At 34.6% G+C, this 26,795-nt stretch overlaps 1 protein-coding gene across 1 annotated transcript; it reads left to right on the top strand.

The window, feature by feature from the left end:
- The first annotated feature begins 22,968 nt into the window (after positions 1 to 22,968).
- On the top strand, positions 22,969 to 26,327 carry LOC145066497 (protein SHOU4-like). Its single transcript, XM_079013772.1, has 6 exons — positions 22,969 to 23,252; positions 24,022 to 24,717; positions 24,800 to 24,911; positions 25,008 to 25,163; positions 25,549 to 25,760; positions 25,877 to 26,327. Exons 2-6 carry the CDS (start codon positions 24,098 to 24,100, stop codon positions 26,067 to 26,069), a joined length of 1,293 nt encoding a protein of 430 aa, XP_078869898.1. The 5' UTR covers positions 22,969 to 23,252; positions 24,022 to 24,097; the 3' UTR covers positions 26,070 to 26,327.
- The last annotated feature ends 468 nt before the right edge of the window (positions 26,328 to 26,795 follow it).

The following is a 26,795-nucleotide window of genomic DNA, read 5'->3' as shown; positions in this document are numbered from 1 at the left end:
CTCTATATGCATGATCTTGGTTTAACCAATACTATGACTTTATTTTAGATTGATAAGGCTAAAAAGTAATTTATCAAAAATTCACCTTTTACTTTACGCAAAGTCGTGCCGGTTTAATCGTGAAATTTCGACGAGTCATAACTTCTTTGTTATAAGTCGGATTTCAACGTTCTTTATATGTACGAAATCCTTGTGACATATACTATTACTTTTTTAAGACTATTTTTCTAAGTAATCTTCTATGAAAAATTCATTTTTAACGCTTATTATCTCTAAATTGTATAGCCCGAATCTATAGTCGTTACAGTTATCTCCCCCTTAGGATGATTACGTCTCAGAATCATCAACAAAACAAGGCTTGTATAATGACTCCTCATGTTATCTTTTCATCATAGGTAATAATCGTAACTCTTATGTCCTTTCAAATGAGGATCTAACTCTTGGATGTCTTGACAGTTGACGGTGCTCCATTTTTCCCCTGCTCTTCATATTATGTTAGACTTTCAATCGTAACCTTCAAGTTACAAACTCGATCCTTATTGTAAAGACTTTCTCCTTCTTTATAGACTTAAGTTAAGATATGCTCTTTAATTTGATTATCGTAACAGACCGATGGGCCATGTTCTAATGTCTTCTCATTGTATGATGGAACACTTAGAATCAGGTATGCTTGAGTTAAATTCCATAATGGAAGACACCTTCCTTCATGTTCTAATGTGACATAATCACATTCTAGCATGTAACGCGTCTAGCTACAACTTTTTACTTTATCGGTGATTGTGATACTTCTATTGATTGCTTCGATTATTTCTCATTTCAATCTTCTGGCTTAAGTCGGATGCTACATCGAACTTGGTTCTCTAAGCCATGTAACATAAATATCTTATTTGGACTCTATTTGATATTACCACTAGGGTCAAAACATCAATCATCTTCTTGGTCATTATCGAAACGATGGTAACAACAAAAACAAATGAAACAAACTTAACTACTATTGCCTTGGTAACCTTATGACTTTCCCTGATCCAAGTGCGAGTCCTATGCTTCCAGTAGTATAGGCCTCTACTACCTTTCACACATACTCATACTCATCCCAAGTATTGCATCTCATTTCTCCAAGTCATCACACAAGAAAAATCATACAGCAACTTAACACATTAGATAACATAACCAAGGTTTATATTATTTCTTGAAACGATTACATAAATATTTAAGTTCACCCTACACTAATGATCTTATATTAGGCCACACCACATGATACTATCTATATGGCTACTTTATATCTCGATCTTCGGATATATGGATCATTACTCCTGATACCTTACATCGTCGCTTGCTTCATTAAGAATCATCTGGAATTCTCTTGCCTTTGGCTTCGACAACACATTTTACCTTGCAACTTCATTTTTCTTTGGGCAGTTCTTCGAAATATGCCTACCATCTCCACATTCGTAACACTTCTTATTGTTAAATGTATAATCTCTGGAATAGTGACCGGTCTTTCCACACATATAGCAAGTTACTTCTCCACCACATCTTCCGAAGTGCATCTTCTTGCACTTCTTACACCACTTGGTTCCACCATTACCCCCATACTTTTGGTTGTCCAGGTTAGACTTTGAGAATCTTCCTTTCTTATCGAATCTTGAGGATCCCTCAAGCTTCCTTTTTTCTCCCGCCTTATCTTTTTCTAGGCCGTAACCTCTTATCTGGGTCTCTACATTCTTAGCTTCCCAGATGGCGACTTTCAAGGTGGTTGTTCGTTTGTCCATTGGACCAAAGTGTTCTGGAAATCCATTAGCAAACTTGTTGACCATGGAGAGTTCTGTTAGAAGCAAATAAGGTACGAGCTTCCTTTTCTCCATAAAACTTATGGCATACTCGCTAACGCACATCCTTCCTTTCTTTAGATTCTGAAATTTGTTGTTGATCTCCAAAAGATCCTGATCAGAGTATTATTGCATTTTCATTTGCACAAAAAAGTCTTCCTAAGACATCTTGCTAGCTTCTCCCTTGGAAATGGTATCAACCAGTAACCTCCACCAGCTTAATACTCTAGTCTTCAACTGTATAATCGCGAGAATGGTCTTCTGTTTGTTGTTGCTGTCGCAACTTTCAAACATCATCTCCATCTCGGAGATCCAATCCATGACTTCCACCGGTGTTGGGCTTCCAAAAAGACTTGGTGGTTTGGATGCCATGAAATCCTTGTACTTGTATCCACGTCCATCGGTTCCTCCATTGGGTTGGTTTCTTCTAACCATATGTGGTTCAGCATGACTGACAGTCTGACTATAGTTTCCTTCCTCCGATTGTTCTATGTTCAGTTCAGGCTGTACAACAGGTATAGTAGGTTCATCATTATTATTAAGCAACATTTGTCTCATCCCCTCCCATTCTTCGATCATCATAGCCCAAATCATTGCTTGGATTCCTACCATCGTGATTAGATCGAGTGCAACTATTATCTATGGTGCACGCTCAATCACTCATGGCTCGGGTTGCTGATTACCATTTCCTAATCTACTATGAGTTCTCACCATGTCGATCTATACACCAAATCAGAAAATCGGTGCATAATGACGAGAATTAAGATAGGGAAAGATTTATTTATGATAGACGTATAGATCTTCTTATTTCTTTGAAAAGTGATATGTTAGTTCTAATATCGTAACTAAGCGTTTAGAAACTTGACCACATAAAATTTCCAGATTTGGTCGGCAATATGCCATAAATCTGATCAAACGATAGCATCATAAAGCATATAAGGCATCTTATAGCATAAATCATTTAGCACATAAAAAGCAATTTAGGCATCTAATCCTAAAGTAAGCTAGTTCTTGTATCAATTCAGGTGTACTACCTAAAATATAATAGACACACTCCTCACAATCATCGTTTAACATTCTAAGTTTAAGTCTAGAAATAAATCTTTACTTCTAGTTCGCTTAAACTAATGCTCTGATACCAACTGTGACATCCCCAAATTCACGATCAATTTAAAAAATTTATTTATGCTTATTTTAAAATCAGAGTATCCTTTTTGAAGAATAATATTGCGGAACTTGTTCCCAGAAAACATGAAAATGATATTATCAAAGCATTTATGAACAAATGTATTTTATTTATATTAAAACATTGGGATGTCATCGTCAATACATAAACATAAGCATAAACAGACCTTACATTAATTTACACTAATGATCTACATCTCCTTGAATCCCTCAGCATAATGTATCTTTAATATTGCTACCTGTGATAAAATAAACTGAGTGGGTCAGGTTAGGAAACCTAGTGAGTACATAAGGTTTTCAGCCCACAATAATATAGTTAATTTGTTTCTTCACATATTTCATGTCAAACAATTAACCCGATTACCCATCCCCATTTTCTTTATTTATTCTTCCCTAAAGATTTATCATAAGGGTCATCTCCTACATCGTATTTACCTCTCATCGCCTTACATCGCATTTCCTAATATGTTTGTTCCTAAGGATCATCATCTACATCGCATAAACAGTATTGATTCGATGATTACTCCCCCAATACGTGTCCAGTAAGGGTTAGATTATCATTACATGAATATGTAGTTACTACATCTCCTGAACTTGTAATTCATCGCATACAGGTTATGAGCCTACCGGTGTTTCCACATGACTTGTTTAGATTATTCAGTGGTCGCTATCTATACTCTGGTATATGACTACATCGCAACATCGTAGGTCAAGGTTATGGAATCTCCTAATCCTCTCTCATCTCGCATCACCTTATTTATCATTACCTATTTATCATCACCTAGTTATCATCACCTTTCTATCATCACCTATCTCTCATCACCCATCGCTACCTAATACATATTTATAAGTATATAATACTTATATGATTAAATCAGTTAAACATCATCTCATAATATCTTATCTAACACATAATATTATCGGCATAGATAATATGCACATAAGCATGTAATTATCTAGATACTTCATATCTATGTGTAAGATGAAAGTAACTATGCACTCACTTGTTAAAGTGATAATTCGTAATTCGGACATTGCTTCGCTTCTAACCATTATCTTTTGACGAAACGTAGTATCATTATTATTAATTTTTAGTCTAATATTGATTGCGACCAATTATTAGTCTAGATTCATCATTTACTCAAAGTCTACTTCAAGATCTATCAAGTAAGGATCAACGAGGCATGATAGTTAGGAGGCGGGACCATTTCGGCATATTATGCATATTATCTCTAAATTGTCTAGCATGAATCTGTGGGTGTTAAAACTATCTCCCCCTTAGGATGATTATGTCCCAGAATTATCAACAAAACATGGCTTGTATAATGACTCTTCACCTTATCTTTTCATCGTAGGTAATAACCGTGACTCTTATGTTCTTTCAAATGAGTATCTAACTCTTAGACTTCTTGACTGCGGACGGTGCTCAATTTTGCACCCACTCTTCATACTATGTTGGACTTTCAATCTTAACCTTCAAGTTACAAACTGGATCCTTATTGTAAAGACCCGCTCCTTCTTTACAGACTTAACTTAAGATAAGTTCTTTAATTCGATTATCGTAATAGACCGATGGGTCATGTTCTAATGACCTCTCATTGTATGATGGAACGCTTAGACTTAGGTCTTTTTGAGTAAGATTCCATAATGGAAGACACCTTCCTTCATGTTCTAATGTGATGCAATCATATTCTAGCATGTAGCACGTCTAGCTACAACTTCTTACTTTATCAGTGATTGCGATAATTCTATTGATTACTTCGATTTTTTTCACTTTAATCTTCTGGCTTAAGTCAGATATTACATTGAACTTGGTTCTCTAAACCACTTAAAGTACATATCTTATCCAAACTCTATTTGATATGACCACTAGGGTCAGAACATCAATCATCTTCTTGATCATTACTGAAACGATGGTAATGACAGAAACAAACAAAACAAACTCAACTACTAATGCTTTGGTAACCTTGTGACTATATCTGATCCAAGTGTGATTCATGTGCTTCCAGTAGTATAAGCCTCTACTACCTTTCACACCTACTCATACCCGTCCCAAGTATTGCCTCTCTGTTTTCCAAGTCATCACACAAGAAAATTCATATAGAAACTTAACACATCAGATAACATAACCAATGTTTATATTAATACTTGAAACGATTACATAGATATTCAAATTCACCCTACATTATGCCTCTTATATTAGACTACATCACATGATACTATATATATGGCCACTTTATATCTCGATCTTCATATATATAAATCCTAACTCCTGATCCTTTACATCGTCGCTTGCTTCATTAAGAATCATCTGGAATGCTCTTCCCTTTGGCTTCGACAACACATATTGCCTTGCAGATTTGTTTTTCTTTGGGTGGCTCTGAAGGGTTTTAAGCATCCTAACAACCTTAAGGTGCACATACAACCCTAAATTCTTTGGATCTATGTTTTCTCTAATTATACATGCAATTTGATTTTCCAAAGCATTACCCTAACTAGCATACAAACATGGGTACTTGTATAACAAAAACTCGTTAGATGACATACATTTTCTTGTAGCTTGATTCCTTGGACTTTTAAGAGCCTAGCATCCCAAATGCGATGCCTCAAATGCTTCACACAACACCAACAACAATGGAGGACTTGAGAGAGAATGTCTTGCACCAAATTCGGCTATAGCTCTTCCAAAGACTACTTAGGGGCCGATTTTAGGAGCTTGGGGACTTCTTATATAGTGTGGCAAAACTACGGTTACACCTAAGGCTGGAAATTCTCGACACGACCCACAACACGACACGAAATAAATGGGTTTGGGTTGAGTTTTTTCAACCCGCCAACCCACCAACCCATCAATCCGTTTATTAAACGGGTCATATATGGGTTACTCAAAAAATAAACGGGTTGACCCGCCAACCTGTTTATATTCTTAATAAAAAAAATATTTTATTTTTAAATGTGTTTATGTATCAAGTATTAATATTTAATAAGTATAATATATATATATATATATATATATATATATATATATATATATATATATATATATATATATATATATATAATTGATTTATAGACCATTTGACTGTTTTGACATTTTGACTCGTGGTGGATGATCTAAGGTCGTAAGTCGTAACCTATAAGACTAAGTTTGTAACATGTTTCTATGAATGTTTTTAATTTTTATTTGGATGTTTAAGACTTAAATGTCTAAAATTAATATATGTTTGCATCAACCATCAAGAATTTATTCATGTTTAATTGTCAATTTTATTTATGAAATCTGACCCATGAACCCAAATCTGACCCACGAACTCGCCAACCTGTGAACCCGTATAAATAAATGGGTTCGCGGGTCATATATGGGTTTATGTTCCAAACCCGCCAACCCGTGACCTGTATATTTAAATGGGTCGTGTTTGGGTTGGCATATTTTGACCCGCCAACCCGCGACACGCCAACCCGAACACGACAAGATTGTCAGGCCTAGTTACACCATGTAAACCCTAATGTGCATGACCTTCCATATTCCTTAGGCTCCATGGGTTTAAACCTCTATGGGTTATCACATTGGTTTAGCCCAACCTAAAGAATTATGAATCATTGGCCCACATTATAAGAATCAATGATTTACATAATCAATCCTTATTTATTTAATTAGTCTCTTTTGATCACTAAATTAATTCTTGATCAATACTAATTAAATAATATAATTTCAGAAATATATATTAGAACTTATAATATATTAATAAATCATAAATATCCTCTTCTCAAAAATTCATCCTTACAAATTGTTTTGGTGCCATGCAACCCAAATAGACCATGTTACTCTCGGGTCAAGTACATACCAATTATAGTTATGGGCTTAAACACTAAATCCAACAGTCTCCCACTTGGATAAGTCTAATAACTATAACTGCAAGTACGACTTAAAACACCGACTAGCAATCGTAGCTCTTAAAAGCCTCTGTCGAACTGTGATGCTCCATTTTAGATAAGTGATCATATAATCCTTTGTTCTTCAAGATATCAGCCGAACAAATACATTGAACAACATCATACTTATTTTCCAGCAGTTTGTTTCCCTATTTCCGATTTGTTTGACATAGAACTTAATCGAACACATCAATTCAGTTCTGACCGGGCCCGACACATAAGTCAAAACAAAATCATCGAAGGGCCCAATATATCGCTTTTAATCTTCCAAGGACTAAAAGGAACATATAAACTTTGACTCGTATGCTTGTACTAACTACTCGTTGAATTGACCACAACAACACGTTTTATAGCATCAAGTTACTGATGCAGTTTCATACTATCAATGTACAATCAACTCATAGTCAACAAATCATATCTCTTGGTTTGAAGACTTATATGATATTATCGTCTCACGATCACTCGAGATAAATTCCATGAAGTGATACAAGTGAGCGTGGGTTTAATCCAATACTCAGACCTTATGAGCACTCATGAATGTTGTAGCAATCCTTTGCTATGTCTAATATAATTCAGACAATCTACAAGTCAAATTCATGACAGTCTTTCTTCAGTACCTACTTCCAAAGTATGATTGACCGTGGATGGTTTGAATAATGTAATTATTCTGGAAGTCAAAACATGCAAAGTGAAACAATATTAAATGATTGACACAAGATAGTAACATTACTTATAAATAAAAATCACATTTTATTTAATCATCAAATGTCAATTACATTTCAACTATTACAAGTTTCAAAACAATCTAATCATTAAAACTAATATCGTCATTCAGCCCGATACGCCTCGCATGCTGTAAGTGCTTAACCCTACTTAGTCCTTTCGTGAGGGGATCTGTTGGGTTCTCCTCAGACGATACCCTCTTTGCTATGATGAGTCCTTCTTCTATTCGATGTCTTATGAAGTGTTATTCTCTGTCGATGTGCCTGGATCTGCCATGATCCTTAGGTTCCTTGGCTAAGGCAACTGCACTCTCGCTGTCACAGAAAATCTCCGTAGGCTCCTTTATAGCTGGTACAACTCTAAGATCTTCGATGGAGTTCTTCAACCATATTGCCTCCTTCGCCGCCTCGCTTGCTGTTATGTACTCTGATTCGCAAGTTTAATCAACTACCGTCTCCTTCTTGGAACTTTTCCAAGTTATTGCCCATCCTGTGACAACCCGTTATTTTCTATCTTGTAAAAGTCAACAAAAGTCAAAAATATCAAATTAAAGTCAAACTTATTGATTAATTAATTTAATGAAGTTAAATTAATGTTTTAGATACATATAAACACTTAGTAAAAATGTTGTAGAATTTAGAAGTTGAAAACCCCAAGAAATCAAGGATCCTCGCTTGGACAGAGAACCCTCACAGCCTACTTCTTATTTCTTCTCTTTGGACCGCAAAGCGGTTATCGGCCGCAAACTGTTCATAGCCGAGAACCTCGGACCGCAAATGTGCAATACCGAGAACAACCTCCAGTAGAAAACCACCCCGGAGGGTTTCCTCCTCGGACCAAGAACCTCGCATACTTATCCTTCTCGGGTAGAGTTCCCAACCGAGAACTCCTTCCTCAGTTTGTGTTTACAGCCGAAACCCCACCAATATATATATATATATATATATATATATATTATTGAACATCACTTTGCTTGATTTGGAAGCATTATGATTTAGCATTTTATGTTACCAGTGAGAAAAAATGGTGAGGGCATCGAGATTTGACATTTAGCTTTTTACCTGTGTGATCTAATTTAATCTTCCGTCTTGATGACATAAATTCTATGTGATAAAATCACTAAACTTGATTTGTTTTTTTTATTGATCAATTTAAAAAAAAAAAAAAAAAAAAAAAAAAAAAAAAAAAAAAAAAACTATTAAAGTTATAGCTCTAAGTGCATTCATCTTAGATGAACTAACCAAGATTAGAATATTGGACGCACACACTAAAAGTTAAATATCTATGATATGTGAAAATCTAAATTCTTTTATTCATTCATCTAATCCAACAAAATTGATGTGTACGTGGTGAGAAAAAATCAAACTAATGTAGAAAAAATCCGATAAAACAACAACAAATCGAAACCAAAAAACCAAAAGTGATACAAAATCAGACGACATTGTTTTTAGTTTGATAGAAAAACGACTAAAGTTGGTGTGGTGCGGTTTTACCCTAGAGATTGACCCCCCAAAAATCAAACTATACCACTATAATTATTTATAAAAGTTCTTATATATTCTTAAAATTGATCAAAATTCTTTTTATGATATTATGGATTTTTAAGACGATGATTTTTTTATTAGTGAAAATACATCATTATAACTCACAATAGTCAAGATATTAGGTTATGATTGTCTTTGTGGAACAAGACTAAGATTTCACCAAACTTTTGATTGCGGCCTAAAAAGGTAAAAAAAAAAAAAAAAAAAAAAAAAAAAAAAAACAAAAACCGTTTCATATTTCAGGTCTAAGCGTGTTGGGTAAAACACTAAAGGCTATATTTAATAAAAAAAATGCTCCACTTTTGGTCTCTTAAGGTTTTGAAACCGCATCGTAGTATAAATCTATTGTGTTGTTCCGAAACAAAACCACACGACTTGAAACCGCATCGCTGGAAAAACCTCAAAACCGCATCCTAGAAAAACCACACATTATGGTTTTAAGATTACAAAAACAAATGCATGCGGTTTGCGGTTTGTTTTGGCCTACAAATACACCATGATCATCCCTAGACACAAGTAAAATACAAAAATTCTTCGTTAACCTAGGTATTCAGAAAAAGCTTTGATATCACTATTGAGAATTCAAAGATACAAAAAAAGATTTATGTAACCAAAACACAATGAAATATAAAAAGTTTAAAATTGAATATTAAAAGAAGATCCAACGGGATCGAGCTTGATCGCCAATTATTCACAACCATATGGGTTTGAAATTTACCTTATGTTAGTAAAGGAGATCCATTTGCTTAGTAACTACAGATTGAAACATATCTTCTCTGTCGCTATCGCGAGCAACATGATTAAATGTTAGACTCCAATCAACCAAGGAAGCGAGTCACATTCTTCTTTACTCTTGAATAAAACGATAAACATCCAAGGAGAGAGAGAGAGAGAGAGAGAGAGAGAGAGAGAGAGAGAGAGAGATGTAATTTTAGGGATAAAGGAAACGCAATCTATTTATTGTTATAATATAGTGCCGATTGTCTTTCTTAAATAGTAACCACTAATGGATGGTCATTTTCAAAAAGTCATTAAGTTAGTAAACTCATATTCATTATAACATTATATTTATTTAATAAATAAACCGTTTCATTTATTTTTGTTTATTTAAAAATTAATAAATAACAAATTATTTATTTATTTATTTATTTACTCAGATTACTAAATAATAAGTTTATCACTTATAAATATTTTACTAATTTAACATCATTATATATTATTTATGTGACCCTATATGTTTACATATAATTAAAGAAATTGTAGCAGTTCCAACATCGATTTGAAACCCTTCATAACATCTTTCAAAATTTTCATTTCAATCAATTAATTGGAAGTAGTATTTTTCTTCTTTAAAGCGAGTTAAGTGGCTCTGAGGGGCGCGAACGGTATAAAAATAAGTACTGATTTGACTAGCTCGAACGTGGGGAACGAATGCTTGAATGTGAATAAATAGCTGACTCTTTCAAATTTGTGGCCAACAATCATCCTCTAAGCTACTTAATAACCAACTAAAGGGCAAATTGTATAAAAGTTCATTGTTTCTTGTATATAAGATACAATATACAATTGGTTACTGAGTATAATATCATGTTTACCACATTTCAAAATATTTAATTAGGTGAATTGTAACCTATTTGGATATGGTCACTACAAACTATAAGGCTACCCGAAGTGACATGGTTTAAGACGTGTGAGAGCTGACGTGTCAGCCTCCTTCATGCGTGAATACCGTCCCAACCTCTGGTGGGTTGTGTGTGACGTGGGGTTGGAGACGGATTGATTGATTATTCTTTTTTTTTTTTTAACTGTTGATGTATCCGTTGATAAAAAAAAATTAATTAATTACCATACACATTTTTTCTATATATATCAACATTTTTATCATTTCAAACACACAAACAATCTTTCAACACAAATACTTCACCAACAAAATTTTCTTTCCTTATGGATCCAAACCAAAATAACTCACCCATCTGAACACCCCAAACACTCCAAATGATCCGTTAGCGAACATTGACTACATGCAATTGTTATCATCTTCCGTTCAACAACAACCTCTATTCATCAATTTTTCATACCACCCAAACTACTACCAACAACAACCACCACAATTCGTTCAACCGGATTTCAAGCCTTTCAACAAACATCCTTCTCCGCAATTTCAACGCAAACTTCCCAACGTCAACAAACTTCACAACCATCTCAAGTTCCATTATTTCAATCTCAACCCGTAAACCTCGACAATGACGACGACGACGATGACGAACAGGTTCAAGAAACACAACCAAGTCGTAGAAGGCAAAAAAATTCAAAAGATCCAACAAAAAAGAAAGGTATGCAATGGACCGAGGAGGAGACAATTTTAGCTAAAGCTTGGATTTTCATATCACAACGCGCACTCAGGTCAAAGCTTTTGGAATCGTGTTTTAGACCACTTCCACGCGTTATTAGGAAGGTAAACGAGCCGGACATACAACTCAGTCAATGCAAAATTGCGTTACCTTCGAGCGGCGTGCACCAAATTTAACGACGTATTTGACAATCTTAAAAATATGCATCAAAGTGGTAGCAACGATTTCAACATTTTTTCAACCGCATTGTACCAATAAAAAATTACCAACAATGGTAAACCGTTTGCCAACCAAAAAGTGTGGGAAGTTTGTCGTAATGGTCCAAAATGGGTCCTTTATCCGGAAACGACGCATTCGGGATCTGCCACCGGTTCCAACAAAAGGCTGAGAACATCTGAGTCGGACATTGGTGTGAACCTCGACCTCAATGATGAGTTCGACGCCACCGAGGGGGAGGGTCCACCGGATCTCCAACTTCGTCGACCACCGGGAAGGGATAAAGCGAGAAAAGGGGCATCTTCTAGCGGAAAATCAACCAACATGGACGTACTAGCGGAGAAAATTGACAAAGCTCTAAATTTTTAGAAAAAAAAAATTGATTCAACGGAGGAACAACGTCGGCGACAATTGACACTCACCAATCTTCAAATTATAAACACGGTGCCGCAACTGAATCTCGACCCGGAAAATTTAAGGGTATTTTTGAAAATTCAACACGAAGTTCTCGACCAATATCGCAACTAGATTCTATTCTATGTTTTTTAGTAATTTAGGTTTAATTTTCTAAGTTATTTTTATGTTTTTTTTAGTATTTTAGTTTTCATTTTTATGTGTTTTTATGTTTTTTTAGTAATCTAGGTTTAATTTTCTATGTTTTAAATTATGTAATGTGGTTTTAATTAATATAAAATATTTTATTATGTTTTAAATTATGTTTTTATCTAATTTAATCATAATTTTTTTTAAAAAAAATTATGGAGTGGTGACCATTTTTTAAGTCTAGTGGGTTGGTGGTGAGTTATTGGTGAAAATGAGACATCACTTTTTTCGGTTGTTAGTAACGACTCTGTACAGCCTATGGAGAAGTTGCAAGGGTAGCCTATGGGTTTAAAATGATTGTTACACTAGCAAAGTGCAATTGTAAACCCAATGAACTTACGGATTAGTTTATGTCATCTTGTTTTATTTTTTATTTAATTTGTGTGCTTTGTAGTTTTTTATTTTTTTTATTTTTTTTTAGGCTTTCATTTTGTTTCAACATTGATGACGATGCAAGGATCGAAGTTGGGTTGAAGGTGTACTTGAATAAGAAAAGACGACAACCGAAGAAATATGAAATATTGAACAATTGATGCATTTTGGATTTCTTTTTTTGCCAAAATTATTTTGGTTTTATGCAGGTCCAAATGAAAAATCTAGAATTATTCTCTTATTTTTGATGAATCAAGCCTTATCAACCATGCAATTACTGGATGATCGAATCGCTCCCCTTTGCTAAATTTAATATGTTAATTTCCATTATGCATAACTCTTAAATTGTTTTTTAAATCTTGTAACTTTCAACATATTGGCCCCAAGTATCGCAAGTTATTATAAGGTTTTCCATCAAGATTTATACCTCGACCGAATCGGAATGAAATCGAGTTAAATCGTAGTTGGTTTTTAAAAAATGAATGGTTAAACTTAACTGGATTGTTTGTTGTTCTCTCCCGATTGATTCAACTAAATTGTCTTGGATAGTTGGATTAACTATAATAGTGAATATTTTTAAAATATAAAACTGTATTTACAGGGTTGTGTTGTTGTTTTGATAGTATCTTATTTATTTAAAAAGAAACAATATAAAGAATCTCAAGCAAGTGAAGTATTGAAAATTTCATATTTCATTGACTTAGATATTTTCAACAAACTACATTTATCAGTATTTTTACCATAAATTATCCTTGTGAAATATATCTACTTTCTACATAAAACAATCCTTGTCTGAAATTATTAACTATCGTGTCTAAATGCATGAATTTAACCACATATACGTCAATAACGACGAATTCACATTAGATTCTAACATGAAAAGTCTAATTACCAAGTATCATAAGTTAGTGTTAACCCGTAACTTTTGTATTCGTGAAATTAGGTTCAATTAGCATGAAACTTTTTCATGCTAAGACTTCCAATGAATATTTAAATAATGCATGTTTGGTTCAGAAGAAATTTAAAGGAATTATAATGAAATAGAAATTATGTTTGGTTGACAAAACTATGTGTTTTAAAAAATTGGACTTTGACTAAGGGAAAATATTTTAGATTTAATTCCTTATCTTTTATTAGAAATGTAAAATGCCATCCCACCACTTTGTTTTACTTATTATTCATCAAATCAAAATTATTATCATCTCTCACAAACCCCACCTCTAATAACACCTTTATATTACACCCAAATGTCACTAAGTAAGGAAGTAGTCATAGTCCTAGCCTTGTAACAATATATTTATTAAATGTTTTCTATCAAAATGCAATTATATATATATATATATATATATATATATATATATATATATATATATATATATATATTAAAAACTATCTTTTTGATTTATATATTTATGCACAAATTCAAGAAAAAGATATATATTTAAGTTGGTAAGAGTTCAATATATATATTTTTTTAAATTTAGTTGAGGTTTTATCATTTTGTTAAAACTTAAAAGTAAAAACAAGCTACAAAAAAAAATATTTTGGTCATATTATATCACCTACTTTTCGGTTCATTTGACAAATATGCTAACTAAACAGAAAACATGTTTCATTCAGTGTAAAAAAACGCATTGCAAATTACATGCAATTCGTTTGACATATTCCAAAAAAAATCATGCGAACTAAACGCCCCTGGTATTTCACGTCATATTCAAGTAATTCATATATAACCACAAAACCTATTAACTTCATGAACCCTCTTAAATACATTAAATATGGAATTATAACATAATATAGGTTGATAATCTTCCAACTTAGAGCGTTAGACCTTGCAAATTTTAGAAACCAAACAGAAAACATGTTTCATTCGGTGTAAAAAAAACGCATTGCAAATTACATGCAATTCATTTGACATATTCCAAAAAAAATCATGCGAACTAAACGCCCCCGGTATTTCACGTCATATTCAAGTAACTCATATATAACCACAAAACCTATTAACTTCATGAACCCTCTTAAATACATTAAATATGGAATTATAACATAATATAGGTTGATAATCTTCCAACTTAGAGCGTTAGACCTTGCAAATTTTAGACTATATGCTTTTAGACATTAAATAAGCCGTCAAAACTTGAAGGCATGTTGATGGATATGATAATGGCAAAATATGACCAGATCTAATCTTATGCTCAATAAATGTCAACCGTGGTTAATACGACTTCCAAGTTGCACTAGCCACATAACTTGTGACCTTATGCGTAACTCATTGCCATTTTGATTCGCATGTTTTTTTTTTATTGTGGTGATTTACACAAATGATATATATGTTTAATACTGAACATCACTTTGCTTGATTTGGTGTAACACTCCATTTCACATTCCAATAAGATTTAATATAAACCGTTGTTTATATAATTCAAAGTATATATGTGTTACTTTAAAGCCAAAGTAATCATCATAATCATGTAGGAAACGTCAATACGATTTTCGTAGACATATAGAACACTCGAATCTGATTTCGTATGAAGAAGTTATGCTTCTTCAAAGTTTCGCAATTAAACCGACACGACTATACACGTCGTAAAAAAATGAATTTTAGGTAAGTTTCTTATTAGCATAAGCAATCTAAACGAAAGTCATAGTAATCGTAAAACTGAGAGCGTGTATGTAGAAAACGTTCAAATCTGACTTCGTATGAGGAAGTTATAATTTTTAGAAGTTTCAGCACATCAGTGTGCGACATAGAAATTGAAACAAAAATCAGTAAATTGTTAGTTGAAACAATCTAAACGAGAGTTGAAGATCTCATAGATACAATTTTGTCAATATAAAGACAATCGAGAATGGATGTTGTATAAAAGAGATATGAATTTTAAACAGAGTTTAACAATCTAAGCCTTCTAAAATAATAAATTAAAAATAAAGTGAGAATTAGCCGACAAAGTCTGAATGAATGTTGTAGTACTTGTCGATAGCTACGCGTGAATATAAAAAACTTAGAAAACGAAGCTTATATGAAGAAGTTATGGAATTTACAAAATTTGCGTTTTGCGTGGCACGTGCTTCTAGAAGGTGGCAACGCGGACCACATAGAAGCTGAAACGTGGCACAAAATGGATGGGGATACATCGCCTTTAGCGTGCAACGCACCCCTAAAAATCACCTATAAATAGGATCAAACTCCCTCATTTCTTTGAGACACCTCCATAACTCTCTCTCTAGAATTTCTACTTCTTTGGTCCAAGTTTTCCATAGATTATAGAGCTTTTAGCCGAGCCTTGAGTCGTCGAAGACATACAAGTGTTCAGGTCGAAGTTCTGCCCGAGACTTTTCCATTTTTCGCTAGAAACTCTTTGTAAGTTAGCCTACACTTACTATGTTTTAAGTGTAACTTATATTTATAATCATAGTAGTTTCTATGAATGTATAAATAAGATTTATCAGTAATTGCAATTATAATGATTATTGATCTACTTACAAGAAATGTGTCTAGAATGGTCATGTTGGCTTGGTTGTTAGATTTCAAAAAGGTTATATATAGAAATGGTCATGCCTCCCAACTATCCTATCTGGTTGATCCTTATTTGATAGAACTCTCAGTATTCAATGGGTTTAATGAAAGATTTAGCTTTCAATACCCGATTGTCATTGGAGTTAATAAGTTATAATATTATAGGTTAATACTTGTTAGGCATGTTACCAGCCAAATTGGATCACCAATAGAATCACTCAGATAGTTGACAATTGTTTGAATAATTGTTCATGTGAGTTTTCTCACTATATTATGTGCTCCAATATATATATATATATATATATATATATATATATATTGTAACATCCCGAAATATCAGAAGTAGAGTTGAAGGGCTAAAAGTGTAAGTGTAAGAGGGCAACTCGGCGAGTCCACGAGTGGACTCGGCGAGTAGCATGGGTGGACTCGGCGAGTTGGTGCTGAGTGGAGAAAACCCTAATTTCGGAGGTTGAGCCCTATATAAAGAACATAACACTTCTTCCCAGCCTCTTTACCTTCCTTTTGAGTTCCAGAAAACCCTAAATTCGTGTGAGCCTTCCTTGATGAGAGATTAGAGCCTTGAAGGAGGTAATCTTGGAAGGAAATTGAAGAGCAAGAAGAGTGGAGCAAGGGGCTTTGCAGAGAATTGGTTCATTCATCAGTGGGAGCCTTCATTTGAGGTAATAATCTTCTGTTTGAGCTTTTGTGCATCTAGATCTATCATTTGTGGGGGGGTTTTGGGGCATAAATGAGGTCCATCTCAAGTTTGGTGTAAGATCTGAGGTTGCTACCTCAGATCTAGGTTGTTAATGATCCAGAAAGCCATAAAGTTTATGCTCAAGAGTTGTTGGTGAAGTTCTTTTGTCCCAAACCCTAGCCCTAGAGTGTAAAATGCCTAGATCTCTTTGGATTCACGTAAAGTTTGACACTTTATGTGATGGATGGGTTGTAGAAGGTTAGATCTATGGTTTGGGTCAGCTGCATGGTCTGGAAAGCTTCTGTATGGTTTCAGATCTAGGGGTACTCGGCGAGTCACAAGGGTGTACTCGACGAGTTGCTTGAAGATAGGCTGGAACTCGACGAGTTGGAAGAACAACTCGGCGAGTTGGATGAATATGGGCAGGAACTCGGCGAGTTAGAAGAACAACTCGACGAGTTGGTTGCAGATAGCCTTGCACTCGGCGAGTCTGTTCTTGGACTCGGCGAGTCTGGTCGGGAGGTCCTAACCTTTCTTCTGGTTGAGTTGTGAATCGGTGAGTCAAGGGATCACTCGGTGAGATTAGTGTGGAAGGACTCAGGGTTGTGGAACTCGGCTAGTCTCGGGGTGACTCGGCGAGTTGAGTCGCGGATTGGGGAAATTATGTGCATGGGGACTCGGCGAGTAGAGTCAGTCAGGGGATGACTTTGACCTTGACTTTGATCAAGGGTTGACCAGTTGATTTCCAGAGGTATTTTGGTAATTGTTGGCTTTTGTTTTGAGTTCAGTGTTTTGGTGTTGGCCAGTGTTGGAGATCGTATCAGTGGTCGGAGCAGCTTGGGTTTACCTGTTCAGTCGATAGTTGTGAGGTGAGTTATCCTCACTATATCAACAGGGTCTAAGGCACCAAGGCCGGCCCTTTATCAGATTGTGATCCGGGTATCGTTGTTATGTCATTGAATTGTTATGTTTACATCCTAGTAGTTAGGATGGTATATGTTAGAGACCTGGTTAAGGTCGGTATCCTGGTATATAGGATGGTATATATTAGAGACCTGGTTAAGGTCGGTATCCTGGTTAGGATGATGTTATGCTATGTGATCTGCTAGATCGGTTTGATTGAATGTGAATTATTGTATGTTTGGATGTTTATGTGCACATGGTTGTGGGACTGGGGTTGGGTTGAGGCGGGTCCTGCTTTGTGCTGTAGGCCAACATACCCAGGGCGGACCGGTTATTCCTAAGGCCCAGCGAGCGGTCCGGATAGGCTGTAGGCCCCAAGAGGGCGGACCAGACGTGCCGAGACTCGGAGAGTGGACCAGACCGACTGAAGGCCCAGTGCGGGCGGACCAGTCTTACTGTAGACTCAGAGAGTGGACCAGGTGGATTGAAGGCCCGGTGCGGGCGACCAATCACGCTGCAGACTCGATGTATGTGGTTAGATTCGGAGGGTGGACCAAGTGGACTGAAGGCCCAGTGCGGGCGGACCAGTCACACAGTAGACCCGAAGTGCATGGCTGTTCTGTATTCTGTTGTGATATGGCATGTTATGCGTGTATAGTATATGTGGTTGGTACTTTGGGGATATCTCACTAAGCTTTTGGGCTTACAGTCGTGGTTTAATGTTTTTCAGGTTCTTCAGGAGACCGTGGCAAGGCAAAGGGGTGATCGTACCGCTCCTCATGATTATGTTTTATGTTGTGGTTCTGGGAAGATTCTGATAATAATTGTATTGAAAACCTTTTTGTAATAACTTTATGAAACCGGGTTGTTTTTGAAAAGTTCAAATTGGTTGGAATTTTATGGTCGTTACATATATCATCAGTATGATAGGATATATTTGCCTTATAGTATGCAATCATGTAACGTCCGTAGATTCGGACTAGTCAATTTAGAGACAATAAGCGTCAAAAATGACTTTTTGGTAGAAGATTATTTAGAATGAATAATTTTAACCAAGTTATATTATATGTCACAAAGGTTCCGTACATATAAAGAACGTTGAAATCTGAGTTATAACGAAAAAGTTATGACCGGTCGAAGTTTTACAGCAAAACCGACACAACACCGGGAATTTTAAAAAGTGAGTTTATGATAAATTACTTTTTAGCCTTAGGGATCTAAGCCAAAATCATAGTATATGTTAAATCAATGACGTACATAAAAAGAACGTCTAAATCTGACTTCATATAATGAAGTTATGATTTTTTCTAATATTTAGTATAGCAGTACATAGCCCGAAATTCGAATATTAGATCGGTCAATTTTTAGCCGACACGACCTAAATGAGAATTTAAGATCTTATTAATAGGAGCTCAACGATATAAAGACAGATGAAAATGGATGTTTGATGACAAAGTTATGAGTTTTTTAACGGACTTTACATGTCTAAACCTGTTAAAATATAACTTTAAAAATAAATTAAAAATTAACCAACAAAGTCTAAACGAAAGTTGTAGATCACGTTGCCGCCTACTCGTGGATATAAGGAACTTCAAAAAACGGAGCTCGTATGCAAAAGTTACAGATTTTATAAGATAATTAGTTTTTGGAGTAATCTGCGAGTGACACGTGGCACAATCCTGACCATTGCTTCCTCCCAACGCCTTGCCACTAGATGGTGACACTTGGCACTCAACTCGACGAATTGGAGGCCTAGAATTTGGTGAGTTGGTCTAAATTCCTGCCTATAAATAGAGGCGCAAATCACTTCATTTCTCACACCATTCTAACTCATTCCCTCCAACACCCCCAAACCCTCAAGGCTTTTCCCTAGCACTTCCTAAGTATTAGAGGCGAGTCCCAGAGCGCTAGAAGGCTCTGAGAAGAAGAGCTTTCGCCACCGAAGTTCTACCCCCGTAGAGTCCGGTTCCTAGCCAAACCTCATAGTAAGTGAGTTATGTTTACCCTACTTTAAGTATGTTTAAGTTTAATATTGTTATTATGAACTTATAAACAATAAATATATTATAAAATATAATATAGAAAGTGTTATTATAATGTCTTTTAAATACTCGGTACGGGGAATCTGGTTTGAAGGGTCGCATATGGTTGTTGGATTTCAAAAGTGTTATAATGCCAAAATGGTCTTGCCCTCTGGTGTTTCATGTCTGGCCCCTGTTTGTACATAGTGGTTGGAAAGTATTGCTTAAGACTTATAAAACAATATCGCTCGTAAATAGTCGCAATAAATATTAGACTAAATTCTAGTGGTAATAATACTAGGTTTCGTCGAAAGAAAAAAATAGAATCGTTAGAAGCGAAGCGTTGCCCGAGTTTTGAATCATCACTTTAACAAGTGAGTGCGTAGTCCCTTTCATGAACATGATTTTAATACAAGTATTGATTAAAGTATTAAATATATGTTTGTGTGTAAAATATTTGATATTGCTTGAAATACGTATTAAGAGCATATATGATAATATATGATGATTTAGGATACATAGTAAACCTAAATTAATTACGAGGAATATTGGGTAGTATCTTCTTATGAGTACGGGTGAGATATACACGGAGGATAGAACTTTAAAACTTGTCATTGATCCGAGAGCATGGATTAGACTTAGTCATTTGTCCTTAATCTGTGTGTATGGAAAGGACATAGTTATTTGTCATTAATCCGGGAGCATGGATTAGACTTATTCAATTGTCCCTAGTCTGAGAGTATGGAATGTGCATAGTTATTGATCCGATAGCATGGATTAGACATACTTGATCCGGGGGTGTGGATTAGGTAAAGAGGTTAATTTTAGATCCAGGAGTATGGATCGTGTCGTTGTGAGGATCGACGGGGTGGGGGTAAAGTTGCTTATATGATGTGAAATTGTATATGTTATGAGTTCTAATATATATATATATATATATATATATATATATATATATATAACATTGTGGGATTGAAATCCCTATGTACTCAACAGGTTTCCCAACCCGACCCACTCAGTTTATTTGTATCAAAGGTATCGATACGAAGCTACATTACACTGAGAGATTAAAGGAGATGTAAATCACTAGCGTAAATGAATGTAAGGTCTGTTTATGCTAATGTTTATATATTGACAATGACATCCCAAAGTTTTTATAGAAACAAATACATTTATTCGTAAATGTTTTGATAATACTACCTCCGTCCCAAATTGATAGTCCACTTTTCAGTTTTGAAGTCTTTTTTCTTCAACTTTGACCTTAAATATTTTTGTTTTTGATAGATAATATTTGATGCAAAATATATGAATGGATTGTATTTTAAATGTTTTTTCATTGTTATAAGTTTTATCAAGTAATATATAACACCAATAAAAATATTTAAGGTCAAAGTTAAAGAAAAAAGACTTAAAAAGTCAAAAGTGGACTATCAATTTGGGACGGAGGGAGTATATACTTATCATGTTTTTCTGGGAACAAATTCCGCAATATTATTCTTTAAAACGAATACTCTGATTTTCAAATAAGCATACATAAATTTTTTAAAATGACTGTGAAATTGGGGATGTCACAAATCAGACTAGTTATGTTAGTTGCATGTACTGTTGGATTGTTGTCTGTAATATGTATGTGTTGGTATAAAGTTGGTCCGTTACTTGGCGTTTAGCATAACGCTAGTCCGCTCAAGTCTATCGGCCAACTTTATGTTGACGGCCATTATGTGTATGTATTGTATATGTATTGGGGGATATAATATTTTGGGAAACTCACTAAGCTTCGTGCTTACCCAGTTGAATATAAATGTTTTTTGAAATACTTCATTGATTCGTAAGAAGGTCAAGGTTCAATTGTACACACACGCATTCACAACATGTTTCCACATAATGTAATTATACTTTTATATATTTGATAAATAAAAATGAAAATTTTGGGTTGAAAAATCAGGACATTACATTTGGGAGGATTATGGTTTACCTTTTTATGTTAACACTGAGAACAATTGGTGAGGGCATCAAGGTTTGACATTTAGCCTTTTACTTGTGTGATCTAATTCGGTCTTTCATCTTGATTACATAAATGTCATCTGATAAAATCACTAAACTTGATTTGTCTCTTTTATTGGTCAATTTACAAGAAATAATAAAGTTATATATGTAAGTGCATTCATCTTAAATGAACTAACCAAGATCGGAATAATGGACGTACACACTAACCAGGATGGGAAAAAGCAACTAACCATTGTCAGATAAATGGACAAAGGCCTTATGAATAACACATATACTAAAAGTAGATAGCATAACACAACAACATATGGACTACAATACCTAAGTTGAACTATATTTTATATCGATAAGAAATAATGTATGTCTATATGTACGTCGGTCTCTCACTTGCAACCTTATATGTGTATACCAACTCTGATTCCTTAAAATCATGTCAGATTCATTACAATACACTTTAACCGATCATTTTCTTACATTTCTTCTTGCTAACTAGCATGACATTTAAAAGAATAACACACTCTATGATATAGTTTTGATGATCTTTCTACTTGTGAGTAATTTGGGTTCCTTGCACCTAGATTTTGTTTTCAATCCAATGTGACAACCCTATAAGTAATCTTATCATAAATATAGTGAGGAGAAACCCTAATACACTTATAAGATACCTTAAAGACATGCATACATAGATAGTTTTTAACAAATTGTCTTTGTTCTTTCATATTTGCATATATTCGATAAATCTATCTCGATTGGTCGAATAAATTAGATGAATATGAATCATTACTCTTATCTAATTATAAATTATTATAAAAACCCTAATACAAACATAATATACCGTAAACAAATGCATACAAAGATATGTTTTTTACAAAATGTCTTTGCATCTCTCATATTTCCATATATATTTATTATTTAATTTCATAATATAAGTCTTGATTAGGTGAATAATTATGATGAAGGTATATTATTGATAAAATATGGACTTTGAGTTGAAAGAAAGAAAGGGCCATTATTGTCTATCATTCAAGATCCAAGTAGTGAAAAGGAAAGTGAAAGACGGTGGCAAAATTTAGTCCAATATGTATTCTTGAAGCATTTTAGAGAGAAGAAAATTTGATTGGAGTTTTCCTTGAGGGTTCCTTACAAATCCGTTTTGCAAACAAACAAATCCCATTTTAAAACTCTCTTTCTCTATATTCTCTCTCTCATGATCAGCCATGTTTATACTTCGTCACAAGGTATGCTGAAAATACTAATTTTTTCAGTCAATCACCGCGAAAACCCCTTTGATTACTTGCCCTTCTAGAATTCTGTCAAACTCTCTGTCTAGGGCTTCTGATCTCCATTCGGGAATGTAGGTACATTCTGGGTTTATTATTTTATTCAACTCGGTGTTTCTGATTTCAGTTTACTTTGATTTTGACGCGGAACGATAACCACTTGCGAATTTTTTTATTTTGGAACTTAGTTTGCTGTATTTTTGCTTGTTTGAACTTGTGTTTGATGCAGCATCTCCGATCTCTAACATTTACGAGTCGTAAAATTTGGGGTCAATGCTTTTGATTTGGATCCGTAACATGTTAGACATATCATTTAACTTTGTTTAATCAAATCATCTCACAGCTTCAACTGATTCCGATTTCACTCTACTTGTTTCTGCTACAAGTTGGATCCTGATATGAAGTTGAATTTTGCCTTAATAGATGAGAAATTTCTTTCAGTCCGATAATGATAAAATTTTCTGTTGTAACATGATTTCCATTTCGTTTAGATTCTCAGTTTTTAGGATTCATACTTCAGACTTGTTTATCCGCTAATTTTCCTTAACTTTCCATGACTAATCCCTATTGAAGCATAATGCTTCCTGTCATTCATTTTACAAAAATGATCATTACTATCTGCAACATTTTTCTGGCCCTAAATCTAACTCCATGGATTTCCTTCATTCATTTGGTTCAAATCAATACAAAAGTTAATTCTCTTTTCCTTTTATGGTAACCATTCATTGTGTACTTAAACTTATTCTATACCTGATTCTGATAACTTGAAATCTTAAACTGGATTCCTAGGTTCATTTTCTTGAATTACTTTAACAAAACTCACAATCTTTCATTCTTCTGTAGATTTTGATTATGCACAAGATCCAGTTGCTCTAAGCTGAGAATATTACAAAAACAACCCTCTTTGTTCACACAAAATATGAGTTCAAGATTCCCATCTCATCAACTTAACAATGGTTTATACGTATCTGGGCGGCCTGAACAGCCAAAAGAAAGGGCACCCACCATGTCCTCCACCGCCGTCCCCTACACTGGCGGTGATATAAAAAAATCCGGCGAACTTGGCAAAATGTTTGATGTAGAACATAGTCAACACACTACCAATAGGCCAAGAAAATCCGGACCAATAGCTAATGCTCCTCTAAGAACAGGATCTTTTGGTGGCGGCAGTTCTTCACATTCCAACCAACCACCATCCAATGCCGCCAATAGAATGGGGTCTTCCGGTGGGGCAGTTCCTGGTTCAGCTTCCATGAAGAAAACCAGTTCTGGACCTTTGAATAAACATGGTGAACCTATAAGGAAGTCATCTGGACCTCAAGGTGGTGGAATGCCTAGCTCCCGCCACAATTCTGGACCACTCCCGCCAGTTCTACCCACCACCGGTCTCATCACTTCTGGACCACTTAACTCTGCCGGTGCACCCCGCAAGGTGGCTGGTCCGGTGGACTCCACAGGGTCATTTAAGTCAAGAAGTTCCATGGCTAAAAACCAGGCTGTAACTCACCTTAGCAAGAAAGATGGTGGATCTTTATCCAGGTGACTACTATCTTTGTCTTTTATTATGCTTAAAAAATTATCTTTTTTTCGTTAAATTTTTCTTCTTTTTGGGTGTTTTCAGTTCACCTTGGAGTGCATGTTGGGGAGGGAAATCTTTGGTTAGTTTTATTGATGGGTATCCGGATGCTGAGCTTAGAACAGCAAAAAATGGACAGTTTGTGAAGGTGTCTGGGGTATGAATATTCTATATATATAAATACCTAATTTGGATTTCTTACATAGTTTAATTTGTCAATTTATATGATGTTGAAAATCTTGATTTGTTGAAGGTGGTTACTTGTGGAAATGTGCCTTTAGAGTCATCATTTCAAAGGGTTCCCAGATGTGTTTATACATCCACTAGTTTATATGAATATAGAGGATGGGGTTCAAAACCTGCAAACCCTACACATCGTCGCTTTACGTGGGGCCTACGTTCCATTGAGGTAATAATATTTTTAATTTATAAAACCATGATTTTTATAGTATACAATTATATGTTTTTGTTAGGTGGCTATATTATTATTATTATTATTAGCTGCATGCTTGTTGCAAGCTAATAAGAGTCATGTGTTAGTTGTGATTAAAACCGATTTTTTATTGATCAATTATAGAGTCTATCTTTCTCTTTTTGATTTGCATGTGTAATTAGCTTTACATAAAGCAAATATTCTCCTATGGAATTATATAATACTTACTAACTTCCAAAAAGAAGACATGCTTTGACTTTTCAAAAAAGATTACTTCATTTCTTATTACTTAATGATTATGAAGATTCTATATTTTTAGAGAATTCTTGGTTATAAAATAATAATATAAATAATTTTGCAGAGGCATGTGGTGGATTTCTATATATCGGATTTTCAATCTGGATTGAGGGCATTAGTAAAGACTGGTTATGGAGCACGTGTGACTCCATATGTGGAAGAATCTGTTGTTATAGAAGTTGACCAGTCAAACAAAGATTCATCTCCACAATTCATTAGATGGTTGAATGACAGAAATATCCCTCCTGATGATCGTGTCATGCGCCTCAAAGAAGGGTAATAGGCTAATAGCATTAGCAACCTACTTTCATTTTTTGATCTTCACTAATATAAATACTATAATGTAGAATGTCCTAATGAGAAAAAGACAAAAATACCCTTTGATATGATAGGTACATAAAAGAAGGAAGCACAGTGAGTGTGATGGGAATTGTTCAGAGAAATGAGAATGTGTTGATGATAGTTCCACCATCTGATCCAATCCCAACTGGATGCCAATGGAGTCAATGCCTTCTTCCAGTCAACCTTGAAGGCATTGCTTTGAGAGGTGAAGACTCATCAAAGCTTGATGTCATTCCTGTTTAGCATTTTTGCTATTTTGGGGTAAAAAAGTAAATTTGCGATATCATGAATGACTTATGTTCAAAAAAATACACTTGTATAGTTTGTTTCTGTTTGTTCTTCTTTTATTACAGTAACTAGTTATGGTGTTGTGTGATAATGGAGAGGTAAAAGGGCGACTTTTGAGACTTGAGAGATGAGTTTACAGTTTTACTTTTGTCTTTTTTTCTTTATACTATGGAAAACAAACAAGGCATAATTATAATACTTTTTTTATGGATTCGTTTGTCGCGTTATTGTTCTTTCTTTGCGTGCAAGTTGCTAGACTACTCTACATTGGTGATTGGTGTAGTGTAGAGTTTTTATTTGTGTTGTGAATATTGGTGAGCATTTTTTAGTGAAATTACAATAATTGTTGGTGTGTTATGTTGGATTGAATAGAATGATTAAGGAATAGAACGAACATGGTAATTGCTTTTTATATGAATTTTTTAGAGTTGATTGCTAAAGTTTACCTAATGATGTAAGGATATAACACCAGATTACCTTTTCAACTCCTATTAATGATCAAGTTTACTTTTTTAATAAAAAAAGTAATTGTGTGACATGTTTGTGAAATTCGTGAAACTCATGAGATATATCTGAGGCAACACAAAATAATCGTTACCATTTAGGTTTTGCAAACAGAACACTTTGCGAAATGTTCCGATGGTATATATCCATGAGTTTCATTGGAACCAAATAACAATT

The sequence above is a fragment of the Lactuca serriola genome, chromosome 8 (genome assembly GCF_051521515.1).
Source record: "Lactuca serriola cultivar US96UC23 chromosome 8, Lser_US96UC23_V15, whole genome shotgun sequence".
Taxonomy (NCBI): Eukaryota; Viridiplantae; Streptophyta; class Magnoliopsida; order Asterales; family Asteraceae; genus Lactuca; species Lactuca serriola.
The sequence above is the reverse complement of the archived record's forward strand: the minus strand, read 5'-3'. Positions and strand labels throughout refer to the sequence as shown.